At 30.0% G+C, this 24,899-nt stretch overlaps 1 protein-coding gene across 1 annotated transcript; it reads left to right on the top strand.

The window, feature by feature from the left end:
- The first annotated feature begins 18,027 nt into the window (after window positions 1-18,027).
- On the top strand, window positions 18,028-19,667 carry LOC141532157 (uncharacterized). Its single transcript, XM_074250374.1, has 2 exons — window positions 18,028-18,304; window positions 18,381-19,667. The coding sequence occupies exons 1-2, from the start codon at window positions 18,028-18,030 to the stop codon at window positions 19,367-19,369; spliced, it is 1,266 nt and encodes a 421-aa protein (XP_074106475.1). The 3' UTR covers window positions 19,370-19,667.
- Window positions 19,668-24,899: the final 5,232 nt, after the last annotated feature.

Genomic DNA, 24,899 nt, shown 5'->3' with positions numbered 1-24,899 from the left:
CAATTATACCAATCTCATTTTTATTGCCGTGAATGTAAGCAAAAATAGACGAATTTGTTTTTTTTTTTTACGTTGGTAAAGGTTTGACTCGTAAACTAAATTATTTTGGAACAATCGTGTAAATCTATAAATATTGTCAGAATCTTGTGTGTAAATATTGCTTTTCTCTAAAATACTATGGAACAAATTAGAGAGCTGATAGTGAACTATTTTACCAATTATAAAGCTTTTTTCACCGATGTATATTAACTTCCGTTTTCTTAAGTGGAATAGCTCCAATTTTTTACAAAATTGTAGTACATCATTGTTTACTTGATTAGCTTCTGACTTTAATTCTATTAGGTTGTTAAAAAGGGATAAAGCCGAGCAAATTTGTAACTGTGCATATCGAGTGCCTTGCACTAAACGTCTACACAATCCATTTACGTCTTCATAAGAAAAACAAGATGTTCCAGGCAACGGGCCAAATTTACGCACAGCATCCGGTAGATGGTATAAACAATGTAAATTACAACTCATATGAGTCAGTCCGTATAAGTCTTTGAATTGAAAAATATAAATTTTAATCGATGTTGATGCAACAGAAATCATTTTTTTACTTATTGATGGGCAACTTAAGTAGCTGATTGCAGTTACTAAGAGCATATGATGTTCTAAGGATTTTTTTGGCATTATTGAACTCATAATTGAAATTGAATAATATAACAGCCATTATTTCCACTCTGATGCTTTCCAGTATTTGTAATCGTACACTGATCTAGTTAATCTAGAAACAAATCCAGGAGGGGAAATAGATCAAACTTTAGCATCTACCCAACTTAGATACTCATAAAGAGAAAATATACAAACACTATAACAGCTGTCAAACAATAAGCTAAATACCTTTTTGACAATACCTAAGTACATACAGTGCATAGAATCGACTACAGTTATGTAGAAAACATCATAAACTATTAAATTTAATGCGGTAGGACCTTTAATTCCATTGACAGCTTTTTTCGATTCAATAGCTTTTTTACCGTTATCAATACATTCTTTAGTTGTTCTAGTTTGCAATTTTTCTTTGAAAGGATAAACGCGTCTTTTATTGAAATATTTACTCTGAATTTTACAATGACAGCATCCGAAAATTCCCGTATGATCTTTTATGTTTAAAAAAGTAGCTTTCGCGAGTAAATCACAAGTGCCACAAATAATCATTCCCCGAACTTTTATTAGAGAATTCAAATCGGGCGTCCTACACCATATACCGTTATAAATTTTTCTTAAATCATCGCAAAAACTCTTCACGAATACATTCGGTTGTGGCTTTTCACTGAACCAAATCCCAGCCAGCAATAAATTTTCTTTTTTCGTTCGATCTTTGAATGGTAGTTCATTAACCGTTAAATAGAATGGCCACAAGCTAAATTTGGATGATTTAAAAAGAGAAATACCGTCTGTGTTCCACGTAAATGAAACATTTGAGGGACAAGATAGAAATCCGTTATTTTTAAAATGTGATTGGTAAATACTCCCATCCCAAATATCCTCCAAATTTTGATTATTAATTTTTTGTCGATGAAATCGGCCTTGTAGAGAATTGTAAAAATTGATTCTTTTAAAAAGATTTAGCAATTGAGGCACCAACGGCGTTTGAAGAAAATAACTCACTTCCTGTTTTTTTTTACATTTAAGACAAGAACTTTCTTGATCAGCTAACTTCGAAAAGCATACAGAGCAGAAATAATGACGGATAATTGGCGATTGAAAATTTTTGAAAAATTTTCGAAAGTAATATAAAGATTTTATGCATAAATTTGGCCGAATACAATGAAGTCTAATTAAAGTTAGTAAGTCTGCTAATAACGCTTTTGTTATTTTATGACGTATCATAAAAGTTAAAATGCACAAGACACTTTCGATTAAAGTTATAGGTGCATTTAGATAGATAGGACGATTTAAATTTTCACTATTAAAATGACCTGGATCTTCAATATTATTTGAATCATCATCAGATTGATCGCTGTCCGATTCATTACTCTCAGATTCGCTATTATCTGATTGGCCTGAATCTCAGTCGCTGAATTCATTATTATCAGAGCTACTGATAATAGATTGAGTTTCTTCGTTACTGAAGCAATCCATGTACTCGCTGTCACTATCACTTATTTCATTATTAAAGTCACCATAATCATTGATATCCTCGCTATCAACATTATCTCCGTCGTTTGTGTCATCAGGATAGATGGTTTCAAAGTTATCACACATCCCATAACTACTCACACTATCTTTATCTAAAATATCAAAAATTTTTTTATAAAAACTGATTAATCTCCCTTAAAAAAGTAGAGAAAAATTGCAATTTTTTTTCGAAAATTAAGATAAAAATATATTTTACATGAGTAAAGTCATGATTTAAGGGAACTCGGTGGTCTAGCGACCTAAAATTTAAGCTATTTGAAAAAATTTATTTCTATATTAAGGTAATGACTAATGCTTTCAAATTTTTTTACACTTATTCTATTGCTTATCAACTACACAAAAATGGAAATCGAAACAAAAAAAATTTTTTTAAATGAGAAAAATGACGCTGAAGTTCCCCTCTCAAAAAAAATGGACCTGACTGGTGCGTGTCGATTGATTTCTCCCTCTGATCTGAAATAAAAAAAAATTGACGGATTTTTAATTAGTATAAGTATAGTTATCGTTGGAACTAGAATGAAAATAAACAAAAAAAAAAATATTTGACAAAGTAGTGCGTAATTAAAAGTACGAATCTGAAACTCGTTTTCAAAAAATACTTTTAACTACGTGCCATTTTGTCAAATATTTTTTTTTTTCATTCTATTTTCGACAATAACTATACTTATACTAATTGGTAATCTGTCATTCTTTTTTATTTCAGATCAGACTTAGAGATCAATTGACATACACACCAGTCAGGTCCATTTTTTTAGAGAGGGGAACTTCAGCGCCATTTTTTTAATCAAAAAAAATTTTTTTTTGTTTTAATTTTCATTTTTGTGTAGTTAATAAGTAATAAAATGAGTGTAAAAAAAATTTGAAAGCATTAGTCCATTACCTTCATATAGAAATAAAATTTTTTAAAATAGCTTAAATTTTAGGCCGCTACCCATACAAAGTTACCGTTAATGGAAACAATCCCAACCATCGGCCGATATCTGGCAGCCAACGATTGGCCAGTTATAAGGATATGTCAACGGGCCATACTTGGTTAAACGCTGGTCGCCGTCTATTGCGGACATTAATGTTTTGCAATTAATATCCATTTATCGCCCAAAGTCTGGCTGTTCTTGGCCAATTTGTTATTTTATAATAACACAAATTTGGGTTTTCGGAGATGCATTACGCGAAGTATAATATTTAAAAAATTAAAAAAGATATTGTAATTTTTATTTAAGATTATTATTGATCCAAATAGAAGTTATATATAAACTTATAGAAATAAATAAAAAAAAATATATAAACTTTTATACAAGATTATCGTAGATCTAAACAAAAATAATGAGCAAATAAAACAAGACAATAAAAATTTTAAATCTGTTTTCGAAGTTTGACTTAAGAAAAGGATGGCATAATTTTTGAAACAAACATATATCTATTGGAAGGATCAACTGTCCCTTATTAGAAAAAGAGATTTAAAAAGATTAAAATTGTTTGAAAAAATTGAAAAAGATTTTATTTTTACTACTACATAGATATACACTTTACATTGAGGTAATCTTTTTGAATCTCTTTTTCTAATAAGGGATTAGTCTAAATAGGTTTGGTGCAAATTAAATTTAGAATGAAAAAAAATAATCGTCTTCAGACATTTAAAAACTTTATACAAAAATCGACAAAATTGAGTACTAATAAATTTCATAATCTTTATATGCAGTAATAAAATATATTTCAATCATTCAAATAGCTAAGTAGAATTTTTCAGTTAGATTCCAGCATGCAGCGCAGCCGGTAATGATCGAGACTTTCACGCAGACGAACCAGGTTCGATTCCCACTTCGACTTAACCTTTAAAATTTTTTCGGAATATCCGACTAGGATCGACGCTCCTGTGCTACATCTTCTACTACTTGACTTCATAACGCCAATACGATTATAGGAATAAAAAATTCTACGGCATATCGGCTAAATTTTTAGTTTTTTTTTATTTTATTTTAACATACTCAGCCGATGATCAGCCATTAACGGCCCGATAACTTTTTTTACAATCGGCCGATAATCAACTGCCGTTAATGGGCCGTTATTATCATTTGGACATTCAGCCGTCCGTGGGCCATTAAAAGTCGCCAATGATCGGCCGTCAATCAGTATCCTTTGCCCGTCGATGGGCCATCCGAGGGCCGGTATTCGAACTTTGTATGGGTAGACCACCGGGTCCCCTTAAAGCATATGATTTTTTTCGACGGTGCCTAACTTTAATATATTTTCTTCTCCTTGTGAAATTAAATTGATCAATTAAACTAATTGATCATCTAAAAAAAAACTTTTTTTTTCCAAAAAAAGTTATTGGATATAGAATAATTATTTTAAATAGACTATTACTTATGATTGACTGATCCTGAATAAATAAAAGTAAACTGTAATTGTTCTTTAAGAAAATAATGTGCGTAAGTGATACTTATTTTACTAAAGAATATCTGACTTGTCAAAAAAATGAAAGTGCAGTGTGTCAATAAGTTAAAGTGTTAACAAGTAAGTTCAAAATGATAAATATGAGCTTCATAGCAAATTTAAAATCCTGTTATTTTCGACCAGCCTAAATTTAATGTTATTTTTTATTTTTTACCTGATTCACATACTAAATTTAACTCATCCGTAGAATTATTACTCTTTTCATCTTCATATGAAAAGAAAATTTTTCGAATCCGGTACTGGGTAGACCGTGAAAGCTTATCAAATCTTTTTCTGTTAAGCATAGTTCGATTTAAAATTATCAATTCTCTAGTTTCCTTATTTCTAGGCGGTCAATTATATTTTTAGAGTAATATCTGCGATAAAATCAGCTGTCGTCTCATTTTACTTTTGTTCGTGTTTATTTCATGTAGATGTCATTTTTTTTATTTACTCAAATGTTTTTATGGTTATAGTTATTATTGTTTATTAACTTAAAGTCAATATGTCAAGAAAAATGTCGGAGAAAATTTATTCTCTTGTATTTTGGGATAAATTAAAATCTCATTCCGTCATTAAAACTAATACGATTAAACGAAGAAAAAAAGATGGAGAATTTACAGCTCGAAAAAATAACTTAACCATGGTTTTAAAAATTCTGTTACAAGATGGTATATTTCATTAAAATTTTTTGTAGTAAACGGTTAATTGACAAATTTATAATACTTTTATATTTACAGATGACAAAGATTTTTTAAATATGGTTAAAGTAGATGAAAATGGATATATTATTTTGAGTAAAGCAAAATCATCCGTGGAAACTAAAAAAAGGAAACGATGCAAAGTCGACAAAAGTTTGGATTCTCAAATCAACGATGCTGAAATTTTATCTTTAAAATCTATTTTTGAAGATGGCTCTAATACACCATCGGTTTCAACTACTGAACGGGCAGGTAAGGAGCCAACAGTCATTACTGGTGATGAGGACAATAAGCCAAAGAGAGTAGAAGACAGAGTATGAAAAGGTAGTAGAAGTATAATAAAAGATGGTTTATTGATTTTTAATTTTATTTTTTATTAATATAAACTAACAAATACTTATTAAAATTTCTTTGTAACATAATGAAAAATCTGAGTTAATTACAGAAGATTTAATACTCTCCGGCAGTGATGATGACAGTGAACTGGATGTAGTTCCCTGTGGAAAAAGTCTTATAAATTCTGATACAAAACAGCTAACTGGGTATCAGAATTTATCAGTTAAAAAAATATTTATAAGATTGAAAAAATTTTCTGATACAGATTTCTATAAGAATTTATCAGTTAAAATTGAGACCAGTTTTGTATCAGGAGTTACTGCTTATTTTTTTATAAGAATGATTAAGACTGAATAAGTCATGAGATTTTATCAGGTAATACCGCGGAAACAAATAAAAGATTCTATAAGAATATCTGGTTTCATAAGTTTATGTAAGTTTATTCTAGGATAGTTTTAATGAGATATACAAAGTAGATTCACATAGGATAATACTTGTAGAATATTAGAGATACGATTTTTTTACTCAAATAAGAAAAATTTATAAGTTTATATAAGAATTTTCACTTGCTGAAGTATCTGATAAAGTATCGAAGATCAGTTATAATTTTTATAAGAAATTTCTGAACATTCTTATTTTCAAACTCTATAAGATCAAACAAGGAATTCAGAGGACAAAGGCAGACCATTTTCTGGTAAAAATTTTATCAGATTTGATTAGCAAGTTATTTTTCGAATAAACTTGTGAAAACTCGAAGCATGTATTATTTGATTCAAATAACCACTATAGCTTTTATGAGATTTTTCAAATTTTATCTAATATTTTTGATAATTCAAAGAAAACTTAAAGTAATTATTTCCCTACTAAAAACGAAATTTAGATTCATATTTGTTTCATTATTTATAAATTTTAAGTGGTTTTTTGAACAACGTCATTAAAAGAAATTATGTTTTGTAGAAAAATGGTTATAAATTTTATTGTTTTTAAAAACAGAGTTTAAGATATAATTATCTTACCTATTGTAACTCAATTTTTTAATTAAAATTTAATTTCAACTAAAACTTTTTTTGCAATTCTTAGTATTTTTCTTTTCAATCGCAAATTCTTTTTTTTTTCAATCACAAATTTTTTTTTTAGTATTTATAAATCATTCTGGTGAGCATAGATGGGTATTTAAGTTTATGTACGAATAATTAATTGATAATAAAATAAAATAAATAGTGAATTATTAAATAATACTTTTGAGAAGGATTTGTAATAACATTTTTATAAAACATATCTGAATGTTTGCATAGTCTTATAAGATCTCATAAAAATTTATTTATAATGATGCTCGTATATATAAAAGTAAATATAAATACGAAAGTTTTCAGTTGGATTAAGTATTAAGTTTTTATAAGTATAAACATTATAAAAATATTTCGGAACATAAAAATATATCAGTAGATCTTATAAGAATTCAATAATAACCACCTGAAGAAATTTAAGTTTTTTTGACTGTAATTTTTTCGAATAAATTTTTAAATGATTATTAAAAAACCACTATTCATTCTAATCAATGCTCTGACAGAATAAAAGCATGTTGACTTGTTTTGATAAATGATAAAATTTTGAAATTCAAAGGATGAACATTAAAGTACAAAGAATTAAAAATACATAAAGTTTAATATGTGATTTTATATTACTTTTTTAGAATTGACAAAAAAAAATATAAAATTTAACAAAGTGTATGTGTGTGTTATATATGTTTACATGTGTGTATCGATGTTCGCTGTCTGTTGATAGAAGACGGATACAACGTACTATACAGTTGCAATATATCGGAAAACGGTGAGTATTGTTTGCATTTCTCTTAACCAATCACAGGGCTTCCCGCTTTAAGAGTAGCTAAGTGCGGCTCGAGTCTCGGGCTCCCAGTAGACTCGTAGACGCTCGACTCATCACGTATACGACAGCATAGTTTAGTTTTTCGCCCGATTCTTTGTTATAAGTAATAAGTATCTTGCGCTTTTTTGCGATGTAATTTTACTTGAGATTTGACCTTCATTTTATTTTTAAATAATTAAGTTCAGTGTTGAAGTAGTATCCTCATGTATGCGTACGTAAAATTAATCAACAGTGGAAAATTTACTACTGTTGGAACTAATCAAATTAAAAATTACAAGCCGAATCGTCCTAGCAAAGTCTTTGAAGTGAAAATAAAAGGCGAATACCATAAATGTTTGATTGGATTAACAAATGGTGAGTTTTATATAGTATTACATTTTATTTTATATTCTATGTATTTTAATGATTTAGTACGTTAAACTTTTAAACCATGTATTTAAACTAAAGTCAACATATTGTTCTTTCTAAATGACATTCAAAGTCTTATAAATTATATCTTACTTTTTATAAATTATTTTTTCTTAAAATAATCGAGTTTCATAGAGTATTCGTCATAATAAACAAATATTTTCGGTAAAGTTTTCGATTCGTAACAAAGTTAGATTTTCTTTGTTTAATGAAACTCTTAGAATCTTGTAAAAGGGAAAAAATGTTGATCAGCATCTATGGCAAGTGTATTGAAAATGTAATTTTCTGATAATATATTGGTTCTGGTATAGCATTTATAAGTTTATCAGAATTTGTATGTTTATAAGAAACTATGAGAAGTTTATTAAGAATAAAAGTTTCTGGTAAAATATCGATAGCTACTAGCATAGAATTTATAAGTATATTAAATTTCGTAAACGTATTTTACAAAATTCTATAAGAATTTATCAGATCTTTACTGTTTTATTGTTATTAATTAAAAATATGTTATTTTAGAATCCAAAGAAGGACTGACAGATCAAATAAACAAGGGTGGACGAGTCCGATTTCCACCAGCAGCTCTGTTATCAGATTTATCTAAAATTGATGAGAAGACTTGTCCTAAAGGAAAGAAATCTGTCGTTGAAGACAACACTCGTGACATTTTAAATAAAAAGTTATTAGCAATAAATAAGGTATTATTCATAATTTTAAATGATTAATGATTTTAATTGATTAAACAATTAAACTTAATTTTTTTATTAAATGAAAATCACTAATGAACAACACTAAATACTTAAATGAAAATTAATAATTCCTTTCAACAGTTTTTTTTACTTTCAATTATTGTCCATATATACAAGATGTAGTATCAGAAATACTGGATAGGATATCGATGTTGTTAATATCTAAAAAGGATATCACAGGTCAGGTAATTTAAGTATTGCGTTTATTAGGAAAGAATACAGAGGTCTGTCTACAATGAATAGTTCTTCAGGACTATCTTCTCAAGTTCTTTTTCTTAATTACTCTACCTACTACTTGGGCCTCTCATCCCACTCAGTCATACTTTTACAATGCGCAAAACTAACTTAAACTTAAAGTTCCCACGCATTTCCAAAATACTTTTAAAATTCACTCTCACAATTTTACTTACAACAATCTTACCTATCTGTCAAAACATCTGCAAACAGCATGTTTGACGTACTTACTTAAATCTTATAATTTACGATACCCTAAGCCCTTGGTTACAAAAGTGAAATCTCTACAGTGATCATAAAACAAAAAAAAATAAGTTACAGTCTATTTTTACAACTCTACAAAGACATTTTTTTTTTTTCAAAATCTAGATTATTATTGTCTTTGCCTAATTCAATTGACTATTCATGTCACTATAATTTTATACTTTATAACAATCAATGAGTTTTTATATCAGAATTTATGACTTCCTTCATTAATTTTTATGGACAAAATTTTTTTAATTCTCTTTATTCATGATATAGACAAGATTATAACAAATAAACGTTATAGTAATTTTTAAAAATTTTAGAAAAGTATGTAAAATGGATCTGGTCAATTCAGAAAATTACTGTAAGTCTTGAACTTTGAAATTTATTGCAATGAACTAGTGAAAAATTTTTATTTTCATCTGTATTGTTAGGTGGGGTTTTGAATCTCTTTTAAAAAGCTTACGTTGCATGTAAATCACCCCAACTTACATGGTAGTTGGGAAACGATGAATTCTCATTGAGCCTCTTATTTGTAATCCTTTAAGTTGTGTGTTTCTCTAAAATTCTTGATTTTTCAACTTTTTTCAAATTAAATCTATTTAATTTAAAGTTTTGAATTTTTCTGAAACATTCTTTAATGATTGGAGATATCCAAATTAGAGATAAAATTTTTTTTTTCTTATTAATTTTAAATTTGTTTTTTATTTTTCATCTAGCATTGATTTTTATGTCATCAATTTTAAAAGTAAATTGTTTGACGAAATTTGCAATTTTCTTCATCGTTTTTTTTATTGCTCGTAAATTATTTATTATATGAAAAATGTTGAAAAATTTATATTCTTTTTAGGTATACATGGAATAGAAAACTGTTGAAAAATTATTGTTTCAAATAGCTTCTATGCCCAGATGTATCTAATAGAATTAAAAATCAAACTAAGTATTTTGACGGCTTAACTTTCATTAATGTAATTAAAAATTATTATTACCAAAAATAACAGTTATAATGTATAAAATAATATTTTATGATGATATTATTACAGATGAACCATTCTAAAGTTCCTGAGTAGTATTTGTCATTTTACGAAACATAACTTTTGAATAGCCGTGTTTGCTGTAGTAACTACTACTGTTTCAAAATGATTTTTCAACATTTGTTAAAATTCATATAGCATTGTTTATAAATATTTCTATCATTACTTACTTCTATCACTACTGATATCATTTTCGACAAAGCAGCATGTTGCAAAAGAATTTACGCGTATTGAGACTAGTTTTGTCAGCTACTTTGAAACCTAATAATTATTATATTAGTCTAGTGTCATCAGTACAATTTACACTAACATACTATTATGTGCGAATCGCCCTAGTGATTTTCTTTTACGTTTTTATGACTTCATGCTGCCGTTTTATTAAAAAATGTATGCCTTAGAATTTCGTTATGAACTCTAACTTGATCATGATAGCTTATGTTATTTTTTATCATCTGTAAATGATAGATATACAAATGTGTCCGTCATTTTCTTGAGTAATTCTTTAATTTTTGGAATAAAGTCAAAGTAAAACACAGTATAAAATTTAAAAAAGTAATTGCATACACATGCAATATTTATTTAAAGAGTTTATTTTAAAGCTTTTAAACAGTACTATGCATTAGTATAAAAAGTGAAAACCATAAAGAGCAACAAAATAAATTTGTAGAATAGAGAAAATTTTTTCCAATGTGCAAATAATGATTGGAATGATTTATTCTTTCAATATTTGTGTTCAATTTTTTTTTATGCCAGTCCTAAAATCAGATTTATCACTTGATTTCAATTCCGAGAAAAATAGTGAAAAGAATTTTCTTGAAACTTTTTTTTTATTTAATACCTCATATAAACTCTTCTAGATTCATAAAATGTACAGGTTTCAAAACATTGAATGAAGATATTTACATTAATAGCATGAAACTATAATTTACTTCTTAATAATGTATCTTCATTGTTGAATGTATCTTATCACTTATTTATATAAAAAGTATTAGCAACTAATTTTTATTTTATGGTACAAACTTTCTCCTAAATACTAGGATCAATAATTTATTTCAACCTATTAAGATGAAAAGATTAAATAATCGTTTGCTAAATTCATCGTGCGATGAAAGCAGTGTAAGCAAACGAACAGTATACCGTTGGAAAAAAATATTTGCTGATACTACTAAGAAAGAGAAAATAGGTAGGCAAAACCATTCATTCCAATAAATTATCTGCAATATGTACAGTATTAGTCGATTTAATTCTGAATAGATTTCTCGGAGGAAATATAGTTGATCAAAATATAGGTCGTTAATGTCTTACACATAGTAATTTGTGATTAAAAAAAATATATTGGGACTTATACGAGTAAACTTATATAATTCAAAATTATTCATGTTGTTTAATACCTACATATTATAAGTGACATATTAAATAATTATTTGAATTATTTCGAGTATTTTGCTTCAAATGAAAATCTATGAAATATATATCTGATAGTATGGTTAAGGAGATCCACGCAAAGTAGTCAAACTTTTGAAACTTCCTGAAAATTTTTAAATTCAAACTACGTAGCCTAACAATTAATAAAAAAATAAAAAAAGTAGATTTCCGAGATATTTAATGAAATATTTCGGTTTAAAAATTGTAATTTTTACATATAGGTAAATAGAGATTCCACCAGCCGTGTATTTGATTAAAAATTTAATGCAATTAAAGATTAAAAAAAAATTTTATTTTCATTAAATTTGATTGAAAAAATATTAATCTTTCGATTAAAATAGTAAAAAAAAGTAAGTTTCTGAAGGTATTATGGAGATATTTTATATTTTTTATATATTAAAAATCACAAATAACTTCCGTTCTTTGAAGTCTTGTATTTGACTTGGCAACACCGCTTACGCAGTTACTCAAAGCATAAGTATACTTATGGTTATAACCGCTGTTTTTTAAATGCTAGAAGATCTTAGTAATTTAGTTAAACAATAAACATAAATAAATTTAAAGGTTAGGGAACTCATGTGGTGTTGTCAAGTGTATACTGGTAATTCAGAGAGCTATATTTTTTTATTAGTCAATTAAATGTTAATAATTATTCAATGAGTAAATTTTTCGGAAAGTTCCTCAAAAATGGTATTAATTTATTTAAAAATTAATTTTAAGATGCATAACAAAAGTATTTCTACGTATTATTTTTTTACACACATTCTTTACACTAGGAGGGTATTTGGATCTCCTTAGACTTACTCCATTGTTACTTATGATAGTTGTAAATCTTAAGATAGTTGTAACTCTTAATTGTAACTATCTTAACAACTTAAGATAGTTGTAAATCTCTTCAATTTTTTTTGCAATCATAGGTATCAATCAATTCATGATTACCGATTCAGTATCCCTTAAGAAATATTTACTTAATGCAGCCAAATATCCGTACTAACTAAACTATATGTTTACATTTTAGTTACTATTTAGAATCTTTGTGTTTTCAATTTCGTCTTATATCTTTATTTTTCTTTATGAATCTAGATGATGATTTGCCCGACGAAGGGAGGGTAGTTAAACAAAAGTGTAATAAAAATGATCCTGATTTCGAAAAATCTACAATAACAGATGACGACACCACTGTAGATGATAATATAACTATTTTAGATGATCATATACAAACTTACTTTGATAATGAAAGCATATGTGATGATGCATCTATTGACAGTAGTTGTGATGATATTTACAGTATTTATTCGTGTTGTAATGACGATATTTCTTCAGACGAAGAGCTTAATACTGAAATTGATAACGAAGTACTGAATGAAAAATTATTAGAAACTCATAAAGTAGAGGGTGATCGTATAATGTTTCCAGCTGCCAATTTGAAAGTGTCAGATGTATTGTTAATGATACAAATGTTTTCTATTTCAAAAAATTTAACTAAAACTGATGAAAATGATTTACTCAAATTAGTAAAGGTTTTAGCTGGACCTGATTTTGAAGCATGGGACTGTAGTTACTATTTAAGATCAAAAATTTTTGGTGTAGCAGATGATAAAGTAACACTCAATTTTTTTTGTGAAACTTGCAACGTCATTCTTACAAAACGAAGCTTGCAGAATGGATCTAAGAAAGAAAAAGTACAATGCGAAAAATGTAAAAAAGACCATAACATTTCATCTCAAGCAACGAATTATTTTATGAGTGTAGATGTTAGATATCAGATTCAATTAATATTGAACCAACCACAAATCCAAGACAGTTTTTTTAAACACATAACAGCAGATAATCAATCATCTAGTATTTCAGATGTCCGAGATTCTAACTTATATAAAAAAGTGAAAAGAGAGTATCCACATATTTTTACATTAAATTATAATACTGACGGTGCTCCTATATTCAAGAGTTCAAAGCAGAGCTTTTGGCCTCAACAGTTAATTATAAACGAATTACCGCTAGAGGACCGATTCAAACATATTATTCTTGGTGGTATTTTTTTAACGGACGCGGAACCTAAATCAGAATTTATGAATCTTTATAATGAAGAATTGTGTAATCAAGTTATCGACTTAATGGACAATGGTGTAGATATATTTAATCATTCAACCAAGAAAACTTGTAATCTAAAATTTGCATTACTTTGTTGTTGTGTTGATACGCCGGCACGCGCAACTTGTCAAAATCGTGTAAAGTTTAGCGGTTACTATGGATGTAGTTGGTGTTACGAACCCGGTTTTTATGTAGGTCATGCGGTCCATTATCCACTAAGTGAAATTGAACCAGACTTACGAACACATACAAGTCATTTAGCCAATATGAAGGAAATAGAAGAAATCAAACAGTCCTCTGTCATCAAAAATAAGACACCAACAGTTATGGGTGTCAAAGGATCTATGATTTTTGTGGAAAAATTGCCGTTTTTTGATAGTATTTGGGGGTTCCCGATAGATTACATGCACGGTTGTTTGTTAAGAGTAACACGTCAGGTTTTGGAATTATTAAAAACACCCGGAGTAAAATATAAATTAACCAAGCAAGACCGCGAAGCTGTTGATCAACGTTTAATGTCGATAAAACCACCTCATGAAATATATAGATTACCCCGACCAACTGCTGATATGAGTAAGTGGAAAGTGTCTGAATTTGAATCTTGGCTTTTATATTGGAGTCTTTTATGTCTCGATGGCATTGCAAATCCAGAATTTTTGGAAATGTATGCTCTTTTTGTTCGAGGTGTTTTTACTTTACTTAAAAGAGACATAACAAAAGAAGATATTGCGAGAACCGAGTACGACTTAACTAAATTTGTTGGAACATTTCAAATTGAATTTTCAAAGTCAGCGATGACGTTCAATTTACACTCCGTCAGGCATTTGTGTAAATCTGTACTAGAAACTGGACCAATGACAGGAACATCAGCTTTTGTATTCGAAAATGGAATTTTTAATTTTAAAAAAGAAATTACTGGTCCCCGAAGCGTGAGTCACCAAATTACTAAAAAATTCTTGAAAAAAAAAATGCTTTTATCAAGACTAGATTACTTAACTACATCCTCTCAATTCAAACATTTTTGTCAAGAATTATTTCGTCACGATGACGTAAAAGATTTTTTGAAACTGTCTGACGAAATAACTTTGGTAGCAAAAACACGTATATCTGTTCAAACTGAAAATGAAATAAAGAACTTCATGAACGATAATAGTATTTTCATTAATGTGTATAAAAAATGTATTTACAAAAAAACTGTAATTCACAGTAAAGACTATACTCGAACAACAAAAGCAAACGATACCTACATACAATTACAATCTGATGAAGTCATTCACATCCATCATTTGTTAGTCATAAAAGACCAATGCTATATCTACCGCTGTTGCTTCAATATTATTCCTTATGCAGTCGGTAATGTCGAAATGGATCACATTAATTGTATTACTAATAAATGTGGTGATCAGAAGATAATAACAAACATCCGTAATTTCAAAAATAAAGTAATATTTATTGAAATAGATCATTCTCAGTACATTTGTTTTTTCCCATATATTTTGAATTTGAATTGATTTATTTATACCATTTCACTACATATTTATACCATATTTATTCCACATATTTATACCATTACACTACTATAGATCGTATCAAGCAAATCTACTAAATTAATGAACGGTTAGTGTATAAATAATTAAATTTATATATTTTAGATTCTTAGTTAATTATTATTAAGCATCTATTTATTTCAACAATAGAATAAAAATATAAATTCTCAAGTCTGTATTATTATCGTTGTCTGCAACAAAACTAAATAATGACTCAATTGGTTAAAAATGATTTAAAATAATTATTGATAAAGCATAATTATAATTTTGTAAAAATATTAAGTAATTTTCAACTGAAGATGAATTTTCATTTTCTAATAAATGAGATTATTCATCATCTTAAAAAAATAAATCATTGGTTAAGTGATAATAAAAAACGTTATAATAATCATAATAAGTAAATACAATAATCGTTTCAGCATATTTAAATCGAGAAAAATTTTGACTACTAAAAGACAGTGAATATATTTGTAAATTTTAGAATATACTATTACAAGCTTCATTATTATTGATAAGGATACTATTATTTAAAAAAAAACTCATTCGTAACAGTTACATAATATTTTAATATTATAGGATCGTTATAGTACTGAAAAAGACGGTACTATAATTTCAAACATTGAGTCAAGTAAGGAAACAAATTATGATTCCAAAGTCAAAAAAAATAAATGTAGCAAGGTAAATTACATTTATTTAAATTGTTGTCTTATATCAAATGTTTTTTTTTTTTCTAATATGCTCTCCATATTTTGTACAGCGGAAAAAAAATGATGTCACTTTCATCTCGCAATCTGATGGACATTGTAACAAAGAAAATGTATGTTATTGAAGTTCAATTTTATAAAATTGTAATCAATTGCGAAGTTCATATCATTATTTTGTTTTCTTTTCATTTTTTATAGGAGCCCATTTGTCTAAAGAAATTAAAGAAAGAGACGGAATTGCCTAAGGTAAGTTTCTAGAAAACATAAGATATTTGATATAGTTACTAATTATATTGTATTTTACAGAAAAAAGAAATAGTTCAAAAGAACAATGAATTAATTACTCAACAAGTATGTATGCTATGAAAAAATTTAGTAATTTTTCTAGTAAATTGATGATGATTAATGATCTAGTTCATATTCATTTAGATTATTATGATAAAATCGAAAAAAGACGAGTAGTGAAGCTGGGGGGTGATACAGTCATTACAGGAATCTGTTTACCGACAGATGACTCGTGTCCGTGCTAAGGGATCTACATTACCGATTGTGGGTTTGTGTCCACGCTAAGTACCATTTGTCGATATGGGTGACCTGTTTTACCGACAGTTTGAGCATATGGTCGAGGTTTTGCAGGTGGCGCTGGTGGTGAATTCCGCCGTCATCTTACTGTCCGCCATTTTCCCGCCATTTTTAAAATTTATCCGCCATTTTGAATTGTGAATCCGTCATTTGAATCCGCCATTTTGAATCCGTCATCTGGTGGCTGCTATTAGCCATTTGAATCCGCCATCTGGTGGCTGCTATCCGCCATTTTGAATCTGATTTCCGCCATCTGGTGGCTGCTATCTGAAATCCGCCATTTTGAATTTGCCATCTGAAATCCGCCATCTGGTGGCCGCTATCCGCCATTTTGAATTTGAGTTCAACATTTTGAGGTTAAAAAGCATCCTCAACTATTAACCTGCCTTCGGCTCAGCCATAACAGATCAATAGTTCAGGATTACGCATTTGTAGTATGGTATATCCATGTTCTATATATTTAAAATGAAGTTATGTCAACTACTTGCGAGAAGGATTTCACACAACACCATCTGGTGACAGCGTGCATTACTTCTAACCGCGCAGTAGATGACTCATTCTGTTCTAGAATTTTCTAACTGCGTAGTAGATGACGTCATCAGACAGGCTTGAACCTGTTCAAGGTCATATAACTGCGCAGTAGATGACTCATTCTGTTCTAGAATTTTCTAACTGCGTAGTAGATGACGTCATCAGACAGGCTTGAACCTGTTCAAGGTCATATAACTGCGCAGTAGATGACTCATTCTGTTCTAGAATTTTCTAACTGCGTAGTAGATGACGTCATCAAACCGGTTTTGAGGTAGAGGAGTGGGGGTAACTGCGTAGTAGATGACGTCATCATACAGGTCTGAGCCTGTTCAAGGTTGCGTAACTGCGCAGTTTTCTTTGTTCTATTTCTTACTGCGCAGTAGATGACGTCATCAAACCGTTTTGAGGTAGAGGAGTGGGGGTAACTGCGCAGTATCCTTTAGCTATAAAAGCAGCGCGCTCAAGCCATACTTCACAAAAACGAAGTACATGTCTCCAGTGAAACATCTCTCGTGATTAAACAGTATTCAGTGTTATAAAATATAGTGAAGTTCAGTGTTGTGAAGTACGCGAGTATAGTCCAGTGTACAAAAACTATTGTGTAGTGTACATAACCTTTAAAAGTGTATATAACCTATAAACAGTGACATAACCTTTAAAAGTGTACATAACCTATAAACAGTGTATATAACCTATAAACAGTGTACATAACCTATAATATTGTGTAAGACAGTAGTGATTCTCGTTCCAAAATGGCACAACCTAACCTCATCGAGGCTCTCAAGAACTTGGTGGACACTATTGGGAACTGACCATTTCGATCACGACATCTGGTGGTAAAAAAAAATACTAGTTTTAGTGTGCACTTTAGTATACAAGTATATGAAATAATTCCGAAAAATTAATTAAAAAATTAAAAAAAAATTAATAATTCTAAAATGGAACTCATTAAATTAAACCCTCGTTTAAAAAATAAAAGTAGAGTTTATTGTGCTGTGAATGGTTGCGGTAGTAAATCCCAAGAAAATTTAGAAATCAGTTTCCATGCTTTACCTAAACCTGGTAGTACTTTTGTTTATGTTGAGAATTATTTTGGAGCAAAAGAAAAAATTGATAGGCTTAAAGCTTGGCAACGCGCTTTAAAATTAAAAGCTATAAATCCCCATATGAGAGTGTGCTCGTTACATTTTAAGAGAAGTGATTTTATTTTACCAGGTAAGTTGACAATGCTTAACCTTAAACATGCAAAGGAGTTTAAATGTATAAATTTAAAAAAATTCTATCTTTGCAGATATCATAACAAAAAAGATGACGTTAAAAAAAACATGTGTTCCATCATGCAATTTGCCGACTTCTAGCAAAGTATCAGCTCAAGTTGACAAAATAAAAGAGGCACGACATCAGCGTCGATTAAATCGGAGTTCGAAAAAAGAAGCACATGAAAAACATACAAACATAAGTGAGGATTGTAGTGTAGAAAATTTTGATAGTATTTTACCAGATAACAGTGGTGAAGATCTTTTGACTAATGATAATGTTGATGAAGTACCATCTGAAAAATCATGCAAAGATTTCGGAGTTCAGGTGGAAGCTGTATTTATTAAACCATCATTCATGGATTTTATCAACACCGAGGAAAATTTACGAACAGCAACAGGAATTCAGTCGTATGAAATGTTAGATTTAATTGTTGAGCTTGTTAATGACAATTATAGACGGTCTTTACATAACAGTAAAATGAGCTTGAAAGATAAAATAGTCATGACATATGTAAAATTAAAACAGAATCTTTCGTACTCATTTCTACCAATAATTTTTAATAATTGCACACCTAGGCACTGTCAACGAATTATCTATAAAACTTTACAAATGTTAAGTGAAACATTAAAACCTATGATAACTTGGCCATCAAGAGATGAGATCTCTCGAAACCTACCAAAAGTATTCAAAGGTTTTGAAGACGTGAGGGTAGTTGTAGATTGCACTGAGATTTTTATACAAGCTCCAACTAAGTTGTGTTGTCAAGAAGTTGTTTATTCAAACTATAAATCATCTCCAACGATCAAGATTATGACCGGAGTATCACCAGGAGGGCTAATAACGTTTATAAGTAAACCGTTTGGAGGAAGAGCTAGCGATACAGAAATATTTTCTAACTGTGAATTAATAAATTTGTTAGAAGTCAATGATGGAGTTATGTGTGATCGAGGATTTTTAATAGACGAACTTTGTGCTCGAAAAAAATTGGAAACTTATAAGACCACCTTTCTTAAAAGATAAGAAACAATTCTCCCAAAGTGAAGCCATCCTCACCTCACAAGTTGCTAAAGCTCGAGTGCATATAGAAAGATCAAATCAACGGATCAAAACCTTTGCTGTGGTTGGTGAAACAATGTCGGTGAAACTGGTACCAATTATTGAAGATATTTTCACTGTTATCTGTGCAACAGTCAATCTCAGTTCGCCCATTCTGAAAGATGATAAATTTATGCAACAATAATAAATAAACAATTTGTAAATTTTTTAAAAATAACTTTATGTAAAATAAAAACAATAAACAATGTTTTAATCTATAAAATTCTTCTGTTTAATAATATTACTTAAGATTCTAATAAACTTTGGCTAACAATTTGATTATTATTTTCAGAATCTTTCATTGAACAGATAAAATGTAGCATTCTCTGATAATATGCTTTTTTTAAAGCTGATAACATTTTTTCAACAAATACACTATCAAAATTAACAGTCATAATACAAGCTCGTTTGTCAAACGATGAATATATCACAAATAACGTTTTTTGAACATTAACAACAGCCATTCCTAATTGCACTTGGCCATAATACTCATGTCTCTTTTTCAAGCTTAGGTTTTCACCGTTTTTAATTAAAAATTTCCCTATCGAAGAATTGAGAACTGTATTAATATCCTTGGATTTGCCTTGGAAAGGACACTTAATCTCCAATAATTCTGACGGCTGTCCATCTTTGAAAATTACACCATCAGGAGAGTATGCCAGCCACGGATTTTGTTGACATATTATCAATCCTGTTTCAACTATAATTTTATTGGTAGCTTTTCTAAAACATTCCCGAGCCTCCCCTTCAGTTTTTTTTCCATAATCAGTATATTCACTTCGAAAATTTTTCGGAGAGAAAAAAGAATCACATTTTTTCTGCCAATCAGGATTCTTATTCGATGTGTAAGTATATAACTGATAACAAGTCGATCCAGTTATCCGAAATCTCCTCTCTTTATGCCACTCTGAGTAATATAATTTTGTCTTTACACAAACTTCTTCACAATTACAATTTAACATTTTGACAGTCTCAAGGCAGCACTCCTTTAAATCAGTAATTCTTAACCTTTCAATGTTTTCTAACAATTCACTCCGTTGCAATGTAAATATTATTTTAAATTGTTGCTTTTCTACATCAGATACGTCGACTTTTGGATTACGCTCAACAACAACAGACTCATGCCTTCCAACACTACAAAATAATCAAAAAAAAAAAAAAATTAAAATTGAAACATATAAACACAACTTAATAAAAATACACCAAGATATTTAATTATTTTTACTAATGCTTAGTAAACGCCGAGTCTTTCAATCTAGCCTGAACTTTTTCGACTATTAACTTTTTTCATCTTCAGTAAGGTTTCTTACGTCGATCCATCCTGGACACTTGCGTTTTATCACACTCGTAGAAACAACTTCTTCAAAGACTTCACCTTCGTGAACATCATCAAGATCTTCATCAGCATTTTGTTGATTTGAAGAATTGTCCGCAGCTACAGGGTCTTGTGTTACATTTTGGCTGCTTACACATTTACGTTTCACCTTAGAAAAACAAGCATGTTGGAGAATTGGTGTCGAACTGTATTCTTTAACAATTTTTTCGTGCTTATTTTTCCATTCACATTTTTTATCAGTCGCAGATAAGATATCTAATTGATCTCCTTTTCTAAAATAAAAATTTATGTCATTAAATAATTAATTCCTTTTGCTCTGTGAGAATTGAGGTTAGAAAATCACTTACCGGTAACAATATAATAAAGCAGCTACTACGTGTTTACATTGTGTTCCTTTGCCAGCCTTGCATGAACATTTTAAACTTAAAATTTTTCCGGATTTTGAAACTGATCCCTCAATTTCGTGAGGTTTTTCTTTCAAATGAGATGTTTGTAAGCACAATGCCGAAAATGTCACAACATCACTGTTTATACTTTCAATATTTTTACCACATTTTAGTAAATGACCTGCTGCTATTATTCTCTCAGCATCTTTAATATTTTTCTGAGCTGGATTTGATCCAACCCAGTTAAAAATTTCCTCGATGGTAAACATAAATAAATAAAATTCACAACACTAATCTCATGTAAACATATCAGTAACTCTTTAATTGCACACAATACGTAGCCATGTTTTTTAAGCCACGCCCACTGGTCAGTTCCCAATTGCAGTCTCATATGCTGATCTGTTGGGAGAGCAGCTCACTGATGAACATCGTGAAAGGTGTTTACGAGTGTGTGATGAGACCATTGAATACTTCACCACAATATTACTGGATCCTGGAACAACAATTCAAGTGAGGCGAAGTGTTCAAGCACACATCAACCAACTTAACTGGTTTGCCGATCAGTTCATCAGACTCGGTAACCAAGTAGTCGGTGGAGATCTCAACCAAGGAGTCAAATGGCGGGACTTGGAAAACGCTTTCGCTGGTAACATCCAGACTGGATGTGTTATCAATCAGCATCACAAAGATCCAGCATCATTCCTCCAGGCCTCACGAGACACCATCATTAACAAGGTGCAGAGTGCCTTGAGAGATTTGGCAGGGTTGAAAGTGAATGTGGAATTCTTCTGCACATTCCGGAAACATCAACAAGATATTGAAGAGCGGAAATCTTTTGTCACCAAAAGTCGCGAGATTCTCCCTGTCACATCTCTCCAGGATTGGTACAGTGAACATGTATACGACAAATTACTTCAAAGAATCGAAGATTTTGAACATGAGGGTTCTGGATGGAGTCTGCTTGGACCGAACAGCTTGATGGTGACTATGTCAAGATTCACACCAACCCAAGTTGGAAACTCCACCTTCGTTAGATTGCCAAAGGATATTGTCAAGAAGAATGCGGTTACAAACATCCAAAATAAGGATGAGTTCTGCTTCCTGTGGTGCGTCAATGCTGCGTTACATCCACCTGTTCTCAATCCAGAACTACCTGAAGAATATCAACACTTTAGCATCAGATTGAACTATGAAGGTATAGAATTTCCAATTAAACTTAATGACATTCCGAAATTTGAAAAAATGAATAATCTTAGCATTAACGTATACAGTATAGAGTCGGAATTTACGAGTAAAAAGTCTGAGAAAAGTGTTATTATTCCATTATATTTAAGTAACTCTGAATCAAAAATACCTGCAATTCATTTATTGATGATTAAAAAAAGTGTAAATTATACAGATAATTTAGATAATATTGAGTCAGTCTATCACTTTGCATTGATACATAATCTTTCTGGACTAATTAAAAGTCAAATAACTCTAGGTAGACATAAATTGTACTTTTGCGATCGTTGTTTGAATCATTTTAAGCATCAAAAAAGTTATAAAGAACACCGAGCAGATTGTTTTACAACTAACAAAGTCCGCATGGAATTTCCCAGTGAAAAAAATAAAATTTTGAAATTCAAAGATTTCAAATCTAAAGATCCTGTACCGTTTGTAGTCTATGCAGATCTTGAATGCATACTCGAACCCCCAGGAGATGATGAAAAGATAGTTCATAAACATGTTCCACACAGTATTGCTTACTATGTGCATTGCAGCTATGACAACACACTGTCTAGATTCCAATTAAACCGTTCTCCTGATTGCATCAACTGGTTCGTTAAACAATTAGAGTCGTTAGCTCTAGACTTTGAAAAAATTCTAAAGAATCCCATCAAAATGAAACCTCTTACCAAAGAACAACAAGATAGGCATAATCAGGCAACTGTTTGTCATATCTGTGAAAAACCTATAACATTTCCTAATGATAAAGTTTATGATCATTGTCACTTCACCGGGAACTATAGAAACGCTGCTCATAAATCATGTAACGTTAATTATCAGAAATCTACCATTATCCCCATTGTCTTTCATAATTTATCCGGTTACGACTCACACTTCATTATTAAATCTCTAGCTACTGTATTTGAAGGTGAAATTTCATTACTACCGATCAATAAAGAGCGTTACATTTCTTTTACAAAATCAGTTAAAAATACTTCAGTCTCTTTAAGATTTATTGATTCATTTAGATTCATGGCTTCCAGTTTAGAGAAATTAGCTTCATACCTTGATGATAGTGACAAGAAAATTACACAATTACACTACCCAGACCGTGATAAATTCAAATTAGCAACACGTAAGGGTGTATTCCCATATGAGTACATTGATAATATTGATAGACTTGATGAAAAACAGCTGCCTGATCAGGATTCATTTTTTTCAAAATTAACCAACTCTACCATTTCTGATAATGATTATGCATTTGCTCAAGTAGTTTGGAATGAGTTTGATATTAGTACTCTCGGTGAATACTCAGATTTATATTTGAAAACAGATGTACTTCTTTTAGCTGACGTGTTTGAAAATTTTAGATTGAGTTGTTTCAAAACATACAATCTTGATGCCCTACATTTTTATACAGCACCAGGTCTTTCAAACTCTGCAATGTAGAAGCATACTGAAGTAGAACTTGAACTGTTAACTGATCCTGAGATACTTCTTTTCATTGAAAAGGGTGTTCGTGGTGGGGTATCGATGTGTGCTAATAGACATGCTGAAGCTAACAACCGGTACATGAATAAAGATTTTGATCCAAGCAAAGCTGAATCTTACTTGATGTACTACGATGTAAATAATTTGTATGGTGCTGAGATGAGTATGTCATTACCTAAAGGTAAATTTGAATGGGTTGAAAATGTAGATAATGTAGATCAGTTTTTCAATGATGATGAAAGTGTAGGCTACATCCTTGAAGTAGACCTACACTATCCTGAGAAATTACATGATCTACACAAAGATTTGCCTCTCTGCCCTGAACATTTTATACCACCTGGCAGCAAACAACAAAAATTAACAACAACTCTGTATGATAAGACTAATTATGTAATACATTATAAGAATTTGAAACAATGTTTAGATTTAGGCTTAGAACTTAAGAAAATACACAGAGTCTTGAAATTTGAACAATCAGACTGGCTCAAATCATACATTGATAAAAATACTGATTGTCGAAAAATAGCGAAAAATGATTTTGAGAAAAATTTTTACAAGTTTTCGGAAAGACATTGGAGAATGTTCGTAAATACAAAGAAGTTTGGTTAAGAACAAAGTGGGCGGGGCGTTATCAGGTATCAGACCTGATTTGTAAGCCAACCTTCCACAGCGTAACTGTATTTGATGAAGATATAGTCATAATTGAAATGAAAAAAGCTAGAGTTGTTTTTAACAAGCCAATCTATGTAGGCTTTAGTATCTTAGACTTATCCAAGACTTTTATCTACGATTTCCATTATAATTATGTAATGAAAAATTATGAAACGACATCTAAATTATTGTATACCGATACAGATAGTCTTATTTACCAATTTAATGTACCGAACGTATACGAAGACATCAAACGTGATATCTCAAGGTTTGATACCTCTGACTACCCACCCCAAAATGTCTTCAACATGCCGTTAGCAAACAAAAAGGTCCTGGGGCTTATGAAGGATGAGAACAATGGAAAAATCATGTCCGAGTTTGT

The sequence above is a fragment of the Cotesia typhae genome, unplaced genomic scaffold (assembly GCF_013202065.1).
Source record: "Cotesia typhae breed Kobodo isofemale line unplaced genomic scaffold, CoteBio_Ctyphae contig_59, whole genome shotgun sequence".
In the NCBI taxonomy this organism is placed as follows: Eukaryota; Metazoa; Arthropoda; class Insecta; order Hymenoptera; family Braconidae; genus Cotesia; species Cotesia typhae.
This window is presented reverse-complemented; position numbering and strand designations above follow the sequence as displayed.

Excerpts from the sequence above, each read along its gene's own strand:
- LOC141532157 (XM_074250374.1), top strand. The coding sequence starts at position 18,028 with ATGGAACTCATTAAATTAAACCCTCGTTTAAAAAATAAAAGTAGAGTT. Across the intron at positions 18,305-18,380 it reads AAGTGATTTTATTTTACCAG|ATATCATAACAAAAAAGATG; the intron begins GTAAGTTGACAA and ends CTATCTTTGCAG.